We start from the raw sequence: 13,115 nt of genomic DNA on the forward strand, positions 1-13,115 counted from the left end.
ATTACTGCTAGTAGAAGTTATTACACTACAGCACCAGTAATTCACCATTCTCTTTCTCTTGCCCTCTCCCTTTCTCGCTCACTCGATCGCTCTCTCCATTGCTCGCTCGCTCTCGCTCTCGGTCTCTGTCACTCTCTCTCTCTCTCTTGCTCGGCCCCCCCTCGCTCGGTCTCTCTGGCTCTCTCTCTCTCTCTCTCTCTCTCTTTCTCCATTTTCCAGCGTCTCCCGCTCTGTTCACTGCTCTGTGATCTTTCTGTCTCTCGCTCTCTTTGTCCCCCTCTCTTGTTACAGTGCGCCCTTCAGGGGGTAAACCTGATAGGCACTAATGTTTAGCCAGCAGTGTCCGTAGCCCGCCTCAGTGCCATGCCGTCACCACACAGATATGCCCACCCCGCCCCATGCCCTCGCTCTTGCTCCCTTCCCCACTTCCCAACATGTGCTGTTGTCCCCGTGTCACCAAGCCATTGCCATGGAGAACAAGCTGGCCCCGTTGTGCGAGGCGGGCTTGGATGTTGTCATCGGCTATATCACCCCGGGGACCTTTGACACCTGTCGGGCCCCGTACACAGCGTCACCGCGGCTCAAAATGGCCGAAGCCAGGCACTAACAGAGCTTGAAGGCTGGCTTTGGGGACTGTGGGGAGGTAGCTACCAACTCCCAGCACTGTGGTGTCCCCTTGGCTAAATGAATAATTATGAACGTAAAGCGCAAACCGTTACAGCCAACACAACGCACTGTACAGTGCATTAGGGAGCTATGGTCCCGTCAGTGTGTGGGGATGGAGTCCGTGACCTTGGTGCCGTTGGCCCCTCGCTCCTCCTGCGACAGACGCATTCTTTACGCGCACTCTGCCTTTGGAGGTTCTAGACCCGGGCTTTATGATGTATCTTTGGTCGGTGGCAACCCAACATTGAGCAGTAGTGCACACCGGGCTGGGGGGGAGAAGTGAATTGTGAATGGAGAGGTATGGGCCGAGTCGAGAAGGAGGAGGGAGAGTCCTTAGGTCAGTCACTGTGGCTCTGTACACCACACACACATTCTCTTTTTGCACTTTAACCAGGCCGCTTTCTCTGTTTCTCCTTAACACTCTTTCTCGCCTTCTCTCACTCTTTCTCTGTGTGTATCTCTTTCCCTCTTCGTCCCCCCCCCACCCCCCTCTCTCTCTATTTCTCTCTCTCTCTATCTCTCTCTCTGTGTTTCTCCTCGCAGAAGTGAAGCGGCTCAGATTAGTATTAATCCCCCTTAATGCAGGGGCTCATGATACAGTCATTAGGTGACTTGAGGCTGATCCAGCCCACCTCGCCAATGCGCTTTCTAAAACACACACACGCAGGATTTACTCTCAATGGAGGAGCCTGTGTGTGTGTGTGTGTGTGTGTGTGTGTGTGTGTGTGTGTGTGTGTGTGTGTGTGTGTGTGTGTGTGTGTACCTCGGCATGAACACTTGTGGGGGTCACTTTGAGACTGCCCAAGCTGCAGGGAACTAAAGAAATCACTGCTGGTGGTACCCATCAGATGCATAATGTTTACATGGAGCTTAATAACCTGCTTATGCCACTCCTTAAGACACCGAGCATGTCCATGAAGGCTAGTTAAGAACTTCCTCATGATGCTGCCTCTGGCACATAGCGTTTACAGGGAAGCCAGTTTTCTGCTCAGTGCGCTCCGTTACATGGAATGAAGTACACACTGTGTCCAGTACACATGACGTTTACATGGAGTCGAGTACACACTGTGTCCAGTACACATGACGTTTACATGGAGTCGAGTACACAAAGAGTTTAGTCCTATATGGAGCCTGGTTCAACAGCCGTGTGGCTGCACGTTTGATCACTACTTTTGAAGTTAAATAAACCAGAGAAAGCATGAAAATAGCACAAATCATTGACTGTGTGATTAGTAGTGAGATCGGGCAAGATGGGATTCACTCTTAAAAAGCTATCCTTAACAAAAATTAAAACTAACTTTCCATTTTGATGCTCTGCAGTCTGTGTGCTTTGTGTGCAAGGCAGACACAGGAGTGGATGTAGGCCACAACTTGGCCTCCACCGCAAATGTGGCAGTCGAGGGAATGTGGTTGTGTGTGTTGGTAGCACTGTGTCTGAGTGTTGACACAGCATTTGCTTTGTCTGTGTGTGTTTTAGCGTGATTGTGTTTGTGAGAGAGAGAGAGAGTGTGTGTGTGTGTGTGTGTGTGTTTTAGCGTAAAGAGGGAGAGTGTGTGTGTGTGTGTGTGTGTGTGTGTTTTGGAGTGACTGTAAGAGTGTGTGTTTTAGAGTGACTGTGTGTGTGTGTGTGTGTGTGTGTGTGTGTGTGTGTGTGTGTGTGTGTGAGAGAGAGTGAGTGAGCACAGTAGCTGGCCTGCAGAGTTCTCCTAACCCCAGGGAGTTTGGCCAGTTGAGGGAACAGAACAGGTGAAGCAAATAAGGCCCAGATTTCTTCTCTTTCTCAGTCTTGCCTTCTCTCGCTTTTTCTCATGTGTGCTCCCTCTCTCTCTCTCATCTCTCTCTCTCTCACCCCCCCCCCTCTCTCCCTCTCTCTCTCTCCCTCTCTCTCTCACCCCCCCCCCCTCTCTCTCTCTCACTCATCCCCCCGTCTCTCTCTCTCTCACACATGCTGTCACTGCCCTTCTCTTCCACCATTCTTCCCTTCTCTTCTGTCCCCCTTTTCTATTTTGACCTGTTCCCTTCTGTCTCTCTTCCTCTTTCCTCGATCTTCCTCTCCCTGTCTCTTTCCCCTTCTCCTCCTCCTCCTCCTCCATTCTTTCCATGTGGTAGTGGAGGGCACTAGTCATCAGCAAGGGTGTGAAATTAGGGCAGTGCCGGACCATGTGTGCCCATTTATCCTGTCTAGCGGAGCTTTCTCACCGCTTAACCCCTAACTGGGCCTCCAGAACCCCACAGCCAGCCTCCAGAACCCCGCATCCGTCTCGCCCATCTAACCCCTAAACCCTGATTACAACCTCAACATCCTTGTTAGGTGATTCCCCATATATCCTGAAAGTAGCATCATTTCATCTCTATGAGCTACACACACACACACACACACACACACACACACACACACACACACACACACACACACACACACACACACACACACACACACACACAAAGTATGCATAAATTCTGCTCATCACACAAGCAGCATCACCCTTCATCACCCCCCATGACTCTGTCTCTGAGTGTGTGTTCTCAAGGGTAGACCATGTCCTGCTCCCACTTCCACTGACACACACACACACACACACACACACTGGATGGAAAGTGTGCGTCTTCCCCGTAGTGTGTTTGTTTTTCCTCTAAATAGAGGTGCTAATGCAGGAGGTAGCTTGTCTGAAGGACAGTGTGTGTGTGTGTACGTTTATGTGTGCATGCATATTTGTGTGCCTGTATGGGTGTGCTATCGAGAAATATAAAAAGACAAACAGAAAGGGGGATTGGGTGGGATTAGATGATGGCTTGTATTTGCCTTCTAGAATGTTGTACCACAGAACAGGTTGGACTGTCTTTCACCAACACACACATGTGCGCACGGCACTTTGATCTAGTAGGAGAAGTCCATTAATGTGTAAACACACACACGTACAGACACAGAACTTTCCATACACTCACTGTTTTGCGCACACACACACACACACACACACACACACACACACACACACACACTACTACTGGCCTACACTGCCTATGGTTTTGAGAGGCTGTCTCCCAGAGAGAGAGGGAGACCTATGTTCATTTCGTCCTGCTGTCCCCTGTAGCATGCTGTGTAAAGCGTAGGGGAAGCACCGCTACATGCTAACTAGCATGTCCTTTGTTGCAGCTGCACTTTTGATTTATGGCCCAGTAGCATCCTGAACCTGTGAAAGCAAGCTGCATGCTCCTCAACTCGCCAGGAAGTTATCTCTTCCTCTCTCCACACTGGAAACGGTTAAACACACACACACACACACACACACACACTCCTACACACTCACCCAGATACACACACTCTTATACACTTGCACGCATGGAGCGGAAGCCTCTGATTCACTGCTGTTGGCCCTTTTCTGGCTGTTTTTTTTGTGTTTTAATACAGCATGATAAAACATCCGTTCTTTCTAAGTGGATCGAGCGTAAAATATTTGAGCTGTGGTCCAGAGGCCCATCCATCAGGGCTGATGGCCCGCTGTGGAACACATTAGGACTCCTGCACTCCACCGAGAATAATGCTGCTTCTGTGTAAAGTATGCACACACACACACACACACACACACACACACACACACACACACACACACACACAGTCATTCTCACATTGACTGTGTGTGTGTGTGTGTGTGTGTGTCTTTCTCACATAGACACGCACACAAACAGACACACATACTTTGACCCATTTATGTGTGCAGCGACAGGTGCAGGCCTGCCCTGCCTAATGAAGTCATGTTTTATCAATGTGTCCTGTAAAGTTTTATTTCATTCCACCCTCTGAATGTGGACTTTATAGGGCTTGGATTGGATTCTTTCTGGCCCGTACATGTACACCAACACACACACACACACACACGCACAAACACATGCGCACACACACATGCGCACACACACATGCATGTGTAGCAACCATTTTATTGTAATAAAATGCCAGCCAGACACGTCACATACAAATTTGAGCACACATACACCACTCTGCTGTCAACTTTTTGTGGTGTAAGGCCTGCTTCTATTCCATGGATGTGTCGAAGTGGTAAACCTCCTAATAGAAGAGTCCCATGGCTTTGTTTTACTAGGAGAATGAAGCTGTGGGGCTCTTCTATTAGGAGTTAATTAGGAGTTACTCTGAGTCACTAAACCACGTACTGGGAATACCCCCCAGACCCAGACCCAGACCCAGACCAGATTGTGCTGATTGTGCATTCCTCCTGTCCTCCCTTTCATTTCATCCCTCTCTTTTTTTTTTCTTTTTTTTCCACCCCTTGTCTTTTTTTTTTTGCCCCTCATCTTTCTTCTACACCTTTCTATCCCTCTGTCTTCCACCACCTCAGTCCTCCCTTCAGCTGTAGTCATTCTTTTTCTCTTCTCCCCCCTCTCTTCTCGCTTGTTTCGTAAACACCATCTGTTTTTCCAGGTGTTGGGTACCGTTTGTCGGACACATCTGGACTTCAGCTCAATTCAAAGAGGCTTTACAGGCATGACTGTTCACATACAGAGCTGCTCAACTATTTCATGACAATAAAGCGCTGATACTGACGGAAGCACCAACGCTAACATAATAATAAAAATAGTAATAACAATAATAATACTGCTAATAATAATAAAAAGATTAAACAATTAAAATGGGCATAGTAATTGTATAGTAATATACATTGCTATTATATAATATAGTAATTGTTACAAATGTATTTTTTGCTAATGGTGATGCACTAAACAGTTCCCGAACAAATAATGTTTCTCCAGACTGAATGAATTGCAGTTTGACCCTCTGTGTATGTAACGGCCCTCACTCTACTCAATCAGCCTCCATGACGTCCGTATGACCGCCGTCAGGCACCTAGCTCCACAGCCTGTCATTAGGTTACATCCACACTTGCTCCTGTTTGCTCAAATTTAACACAGATGTTTTTTAACCACCTGTCTTGTCAGCAGACAATTCACTGAAACCAAAGCTCTTCTCCCCAGTGACGTGTCCAGCCAAAGCAATCTATATTTCCACTGTATATATGAATGCAAACTATATTTCATCCCCTGTCACTCACACACACACACACACACACACACACACACACACTAGTGCATCCAACAACAGCAGCAGTGAGAGGTGGAAGCGGTGCTGGGTGAGTTGGTGTGTGTGTGTGTGTGTGTGTGTGTGAGAAAGCTGGGTGAAAAGTTTTAATTTCTCTGGGGCTTTCAAATTGCCTGTTTAGGTTGTTGGCTGAGTCGAGCAGATCCGAGTTGTGTAGCGCTATGGGGGGGGGGTTCTGGGGTGGGGGTGTACTGCAAGGCATTGGCCCACCTCTCTTAGCCCCTCAGACGATACATTGTTACATCCTAATTGCCCTTCTTCGACAAGTGCCAATTTTCTTCAAGGCGAGGAATGATAGAGAGAGGAAAGAGAAAGAGAGATGAGGGGGGGGGGGGGTTGGTTGGCAAGCTGACATGGCGTCAAACCTTCCCGATGGATGGATGGATGGATGGATGGATGTTTCTTACGGACCTTTATTTATTTCTTTCTTTCTTTCTTTCTTTCTCTTTCCCTCCTTTTTTGTGGCGAGATGGGTATTCTCTTTGGATTTCATTTAGCCTGGCTTGGCCTGGCCTTGTTAGCAATGGCCCAGTCCCCTTACACACACACACACACACACACACACACACACACAGTACAAGGTGTAATTCCAGTATCAAGGGCCTCAGATCAATAATCATCAGTGTTTGGTTTTGAGCTGCTGGGCCAGTTGCGGGGGTGACTGACTTTAACCTCACACACACACGCGCGCGCACGCACGCGCACGCGCACGCACACGCACACACAGAGTCACTCTCTCACACACACACTTTCCTCCTGACTGGGGTGTCATTTTGTTTTCAGGTAATTTCCTTGCTGAGAGCTCATGAGCTGTGTTTCAATTGGGTCTCACTTGTGTGTAAATCATGTGTGTGTGTGTGATGAGATCAAGATGAGCTGCCTTGGTGGATTCATTTGCTACTCTGGACGCTATGGTTTGAATTTGGTTCACAGACACATATGAATGCATATTAAATACACACACACACGCACACACACGCGCACACGGAGACGCACACAGACACAGACACAGGTCCAGCACTGCTGAATGCCTAAAAGGTGATCTGTTGAAGGGGTGTATTAAGCAGTGGAGCCAAAAGTCTTAAAATGTTTGGAGATTGAGCGCGACAGCAGCAGAATGTGTGCAATCCCTGCCATCATAAATAACACACATGCATCGCATCGGTCACTCACATTTGTGCTACTCAAACGAACACACACACACAAACGTACACACACACACACACACACACACACACACACACACACACACACCTGACCTGTGTGAACAGGACAGGACTTGAGTCTTTTTATTTCCTGTGTGAGTGCACAAGCAACAATCACCCAACTGATCTCACATCCCCAAGAATAAAACAACAGAAAAACATGCTCCACTCTGAGATAAAACAACAAACACACAGACACACACACACTCTCACACACACTCATGCCAAAGATGAAACACAGTGCAATAAGATGGCTGTATTAAACATGTGTTTTCTGTTAGCATTTTCATTATGTGGGTTCTGCAGCTCTGCGATGTGTGTGTGTGTGTGTGTGTGTGTGTGTGTGTGTGTGTGTGTTTGTGCATACTCTCATATGTCTGTGCTTGGGTGTGCATGCGCATGTGCATGTGTATTTTTGTGTGTGTGTGTAGGCGTGTGTGTTTGGCTTGAGTGGGGTTGTGGGAAGAGGCCTGCTCCTGCATTTGCACCCTAATCCTGCTTGGCGTTTGATGTGTGCGGCCTGTTTGACTTTGGCTCCCTCACACGGTCCTCTCCGCTGCCCTCCCCTCCACTCCACTCCCCCTAGCCTCTCAGCAACCACAGCTACTGCAGCCACCAGCATCTCAGGTGGGGCACTGTGTGTGTGTGTGTGTGTGTGTGTGTGTGTGTGTGTGTGGGGGGTGCATTCTGTACGCATCTCTCTTACATTCTCACACACACACACACGTCACCTCAGTGGTCTGGTGGCTGTGTGAGCTGATGCATGTGAATCTCAGGGTAACATGATGTCAGCCAGTATCACTCCTCAGTGTGTTTGCGTGTGTGTGTGTGTCCGAGTGCGAGAGTATGTCCGGAATGATTGAGGATGTGTGTGTTTGGAGTGAGTGAGTGAGTGAGTGTCTGTCTGTGTCTAGAGAGTGAGTGAGAGTGTGTGTCCGTGCGTTAGGGTCGTTTGCAGTGCTGTGTCCACACACGGCTGAGCAGGCCTGCACTCTCCCAGGCAGTAGCCCCCGGCGGGTGTCCCAAGGCTCGGGCCTCTGAGGGTGGGGTTCCACTCCCAGTGCTGCTGCCTCCCTCTCATTAGGACACTATAGAGACACACACACAGCAGCCACACACGCCTGTAAGGGGGAGAGAGAAACTAATTTACACACACAGCCTCACTCGTCCTCGCCCAAGGTGTGTGTGTGTGTGTGTGTGTGTGTGTGTGTGTGTGTGTGTGTGTGTGTGTGTGTGTGTGTGTGTGTGTGTGTGTGATGTACGTGTGTGTGTGTGTGTGTGATGTACGTGTGTGTGTGTGTGTGTGATGTGCGTGTGTGTGGGTGTGTGTGTGGGTGGGTGTGTGTGTGTGAGATGTGCGTGTATGTGCGTGGTGTCCGGATGCTGGCTCTGTCCTGAGTGCAGTGACGAGGCTATCGCTGCTAACAGTATCTGCTTGGGGCACTACCTGCCTACCTACTTGTCATGTTGTGGAGGGTACAGAACGTCAGCAGAGATGCAGAGACTTATGACTGGACTCTCTTAACCTGACTTACAGGGAAGGTCTATAGGGACAAGAAAACGTCAGTCTCGCACGCACACACACATGCATACACACACACTTACACATATGCACATGCGATGTATGAACATACACACACACACCCTCATACAGATGAACGTACACACACACACACGGATATACCCATAGATGCGCACACACACGCACACACACCCATACCCACCCTCATACAGATGTATGCACACACACACACACACACACACACACACACACACACACACACACACGCACAGATACACCCATAGATGCGCACTCACGCACACAGCTGATACTGTCCTGTGTAATTGCCTCTGGTGAGGTTGGAGTGTTAGCAGGTCTGATGCTGCTGGCCAATGTCAGGGGGAGGTCAGCATGGCTGTGGAGAGATGCTCTGATTCTCTTTCTCATTACGTGTTTATATACCTCTCACCTTAGCCCAGGGATTGACCTTCTGACACACAGCCATACTTATCCTTTATTTAAGAGCCACGCAACGTGAGCAGGAGTGTGTGTGTGTGTGTGTGTGTGTGTGTGTGTGTGCGTTTGTGTGTGTGTGAGCGAGAGGGTTGGAGAGAAAAAGACAGAAGGAGAGATTGTGTTAAACGACAGCAGATCAATACAAGACAATTGAGTTCTCCAGACTGTGTGTGTGTGTTTGTGTGAGAGTGGATGCTGTGTGTGGCTGAGTGAGAGTGGCTGCTGGGTTAGCCCTCTGATCGCCCATGATGAAGTCTTTATTAGCCTCTATTGACTGATTCATCTGAGCACTCCACTTCTCTATCTCAATCCCTCCTTTTCTCCTCCTCTGTTCATCACCCCATCATCTTCCTGTGGCAGATGAAGTTATGGACACCAGCACTCCACTCCAACACTGTGTAGCTTCTGTGCGTTTGATGGAGAGATCGAACACAGTGGAGTGATGTTTTCACACTGAGCCCGGCCTATTTTTGTCTCTCCCAGTGGGAACAGAAGGGAGTTTGGGCAGTCTCCTAACCTCCCTGAGACCTGTGCGAGACCGCCATGAGACCATCGTGAGACCTCCAAGTCTGCCTGTTTACACATCAGGCCATGTCATCTCGCTGATGTTTCTGCCAAAGTGAATTGGCTGACACCAAAGGGCCATGAACATGGCGTTTACACCCCACCCCCTCAGAAACATGAAGGAAAACAAAATATCAAGAGCAAGCTGACGAAGACCCCCCACCCCCTTGGTGGAAAACAAGTGGTCAGGATGGTTGCGGTGGCGTCGGGTGCTTTGCTTTGGTAGGCGGCGTTGGCGTCTGATGAGAGTGCGAGAGCGCTGACGGAGATCTGGCCCCTAAAGCGCCCCGTATTTCATTTCCAAACACGCCGCTGGCTGCCCAGATCCGGCCGCCGCAGTCACATGGCTCAGGCAGCCTGGCGAAAAATAATCAATTGGGCCCGAGCTGTGCTCAATTCATCTCAGGCTTTGAAGTCACAAGTTTTTCTCGTTCTTTTTTTTTTTTTTTTTTCCCCCCTTCCCTTATTTTTCCCCTCTCTCTCCTCCTCCAATCGTAGCCATTTTGGGGTGGCCTAATCCTGGCGGTATTGCTCCGGCAGGCACTATTGGGCTTGGAGTGAACCAGGGGGGGCTTTTCGTGACTGCGCTAATTTGCAGCTTGTTGTTTTACCTGGTTTGTGTTTGGGGGGGGATTGAGAGAGGGGGACAGAGGTTGGCTTCTGGATAGAAAGCATGTGAACAATGAAGACAAGAGGGCTGTGTTCCAAAGGAGAAAGAGATGGAGAGAGAGGTGGAGAGAGAGATGGGGAGAGAGGTGGAGAGAGAGGTGGAGAGAGAGGTGGAGAGAGAGATGGGGAGAGAGGTGGAGAGAGAGATGGGGAGAGAGGTGGAGAGAGCGGTGGAAAGAGAGGGACAGTGAGGTATTGAAGTGAGAGGAAAAACATGTGATTTGGGTGTTAAGAGAAGCATGGGGAATGCATTGAGAGAGAAGAAGAGGGAGATGGAGAGACAGGAAGAGGGATGGAGAGGAACGGATAGAGAGGCAGATGAAGGGATGGCTGGAGAGACATGAGGTATAGGCTTTAGTAGGGGTTTGAAGGATACACAGACTGATAGTGATACAATAGTGATAGTGGTGTGTTCTGGGAGTGGGCATGACTGGCACTCTAGGTCAGAGGGATGGTGTGTGTGTGTGTGTGTGTGAGACGCTGTGTCTGGCCCACCACTCTCCTGCTCCAACTACTCCTGCTCCTTGTAATACTTATTCTACTACTTTTCCCACTGCTACTCTCTCCTTCCCCTTCCACTTCATCTCCTCCTCCTGCTTCTTCTCCTACTCTGGCTGCTCCTTCTCCTGCTACAAACCTTCTGCCCCACAATACTGCACCTCCCCCCAGCTGTGTTGGACCAGGATTAGAGGGATCTGCCCTAGAGTTTACACACACACACACACACACACACACACACACACACACACACATAAACACAAACCTATGTACGCCTATAGCCTACCTTCCTTTTTAGACCTCATCCCCTCTCAGGCCCAGTCTGTGTATGGCACTCTCTTCTCCTGTTGTTTACAATGGGACTTTCCCAGCGTGGGATTCAACTTTTCCCTTGTGTTTGCATGTGTGTGACCCCAGAGGCTACCAGTGAAGACCCACCCCCCTGTCTCTCTCTCTCTCGCTCACTCTCTCTCTCTCACACTCACACACACACACACACACAGAGCAAGAGCCCAGGGCTGGGTCGAGTCATTTTCATTAATGCTAAATCCCACATCCTACACGCTGGCCTTAGCAGAGAGCTTTTGGAAATTGAGTTGTAATAAGACACCCCACACTGCCAAGGTGTCTGTCTCCCTCCCTCTCTCCTTCTCTCTCTCTCGCTCTCTCTCCCCCTCTCCTCTCTTTCTCCTATCTCTCTCTTTTATTTCCCTCACTCTCTCTATCCATTTTCTCTTTTCTTGTATTCCTCAAGCAGACTTTGTTTTCCCTGTGGGGTTATATTTGCTGTCTACCATAGACGCTTTAGCACACACCATACTCATGGTATCAACGTTGGTGTTTTATCAGTTCCTGGGTCAGTTGCTAACGGTATCTATTGCCTTTCACACATACTCACTGAACCTTCATCTGGAATCAATACTGTCCCCCTGACATAGGCCTGTCCCACTGACATAGGCCTACACTGTCAGCTTACACGAGTTACCTTTTACATTTAACATTTACAACCAGTAATCTTCAAAAGACAAAGACGTACGATACATGGCATAGCATACTCATATATGGATAGCATTTAGGCTACTATCAAAGTTAGTAAGTAAGTAAGACTTTATTTATATAGCACATTTCATACAAGAGTTGCAGTTCAAAGTGCTTTACATAAAATCAATAGTTAACCCTTCCTGCAGTTATATTAACATATAACATCTGTGTTAGCCTTTCATAGTGGTGTCCATAAGGAAGTTGCTGAAGTTAGTTGTGATGTGCTCTTCATGAGGGTTCTTGATCTTCGCTATAATGCATTTGTGTGGCTCAACTCTGCAGTTGAGAAGTGCTCGAGTGTCTGTGTGTCTGTGTGTGTCTATATTCGGTAACCCCTGGTAAGAAGTAAATGTGCTCGTCCATCACAGCCAAATCAGCATAGTATTTGATTTCACGTAATATAAATCTCTCTCTCTCTCTCTCTCTCTCTCTCTCTCTCTCTCTCTCTCTCTCTCTCTCTCTCTCTCTCAGCTCTGTCTGATGTGGAGCCTAATGTGTTCCTGAGGCCCTTCCTGGAAGTTGTGCGTTCCGAAGACACCACCGGACCAATCACTGGCCTCGCTCTCACCTCCGTCAACAAGTTCCTCTCCTATGGCCTTATAGGTAAATGCAAACGCACACACACACACAAGCTCCTGATATGGTCCCTGGCAGACTGGGGAAAACACGCATACACACACACACACACACACACACACACACACACACACACACACACACACACACACACACACACACACACACACACGAACACACACACACACACTCTCTCTCAATGTTAGCGCTTGCTTTTGTACACCCACTCAGCTGACCTGACTGCTTGTGGCGCCGTAGATAAACGCTGTGTAAAGTCAAGCAGTAACACCTATAAAGTCAATGCCCACTGAGGCGTACTGCTAGGCAGACAGTGTGTGTGTGTGTGCCTGTGTTTGTTCACCTCATTCAGTATGAGTTGTTCACGTAGAGCCGGTGACACACCCTGGGCTGATGGTCGAAGAGGTGATCACAGTGCAGGCCACATCTGCAGCTTGGGCTCTTCAACTCAGTAGTCTATACTCAGCAGTGTGGGATATTCCTCAGTGCTAACTACACACACTCCACCACAAACACACACACACACTTGTGTAAATAAACATACACACAAATAAAGATACACCGTCAGACAGTCCCACACAAAAGCTTGCACACTCTCATGTCGTGTTTCCTCCTCTGTATTGGCCAGCGCAGTATGAACTTGTCAGTGTAACGCAGATATGCCCAAAGGCTGTTTCCCTTGCTCACACACACACACACCATCAACAGCATCACACACACACCGTCAACAGAATCGCACACACGCACTCGC

General features: G+C 48.7%; 1 protein-coding gene across 4 annotated transcripts in view; it reads left to right on the top strand.

The window, feature by feature from the left end:
- gbf1 (golgi brefeldin A resistant guanine nucleotide exchange factor 1) overlaps positions 1-13,115 on the top strand; it is an 84,196-nt gene that overhangs the window by 37,770 nt on the left and 33,311 nt on the right. For all 4 annotated transcript variants that reach the window (XM_031579168.2, XM_031579169.2, XM_031579170.2 and 1 more), the window contains exon 4: positions 12,242-12,373. In XM_031579168.2, the coding sequence (XP_031435028.1) occupies positions 12,242-12,373 (132 nt within the window). The remainder of the gene's footprint in view (positions 1-12,241; positions 12,374-13,115) is intronic.

The sequence above is a fragment of the Clupea harengus genome, chromosome 13, assembly GCF_900700415.2.
Source record: "Clupea harengus chromosome 13, Ch_v2.0.2, whole genome shotgun sequence".
Taxonomy (NCBI): domain Eukaryota; kingdom Metazoa; phylum Chordata; class Actinopteri; order Clupeiformes; family Clupeidae; genus Clupea; species Clupea harengus.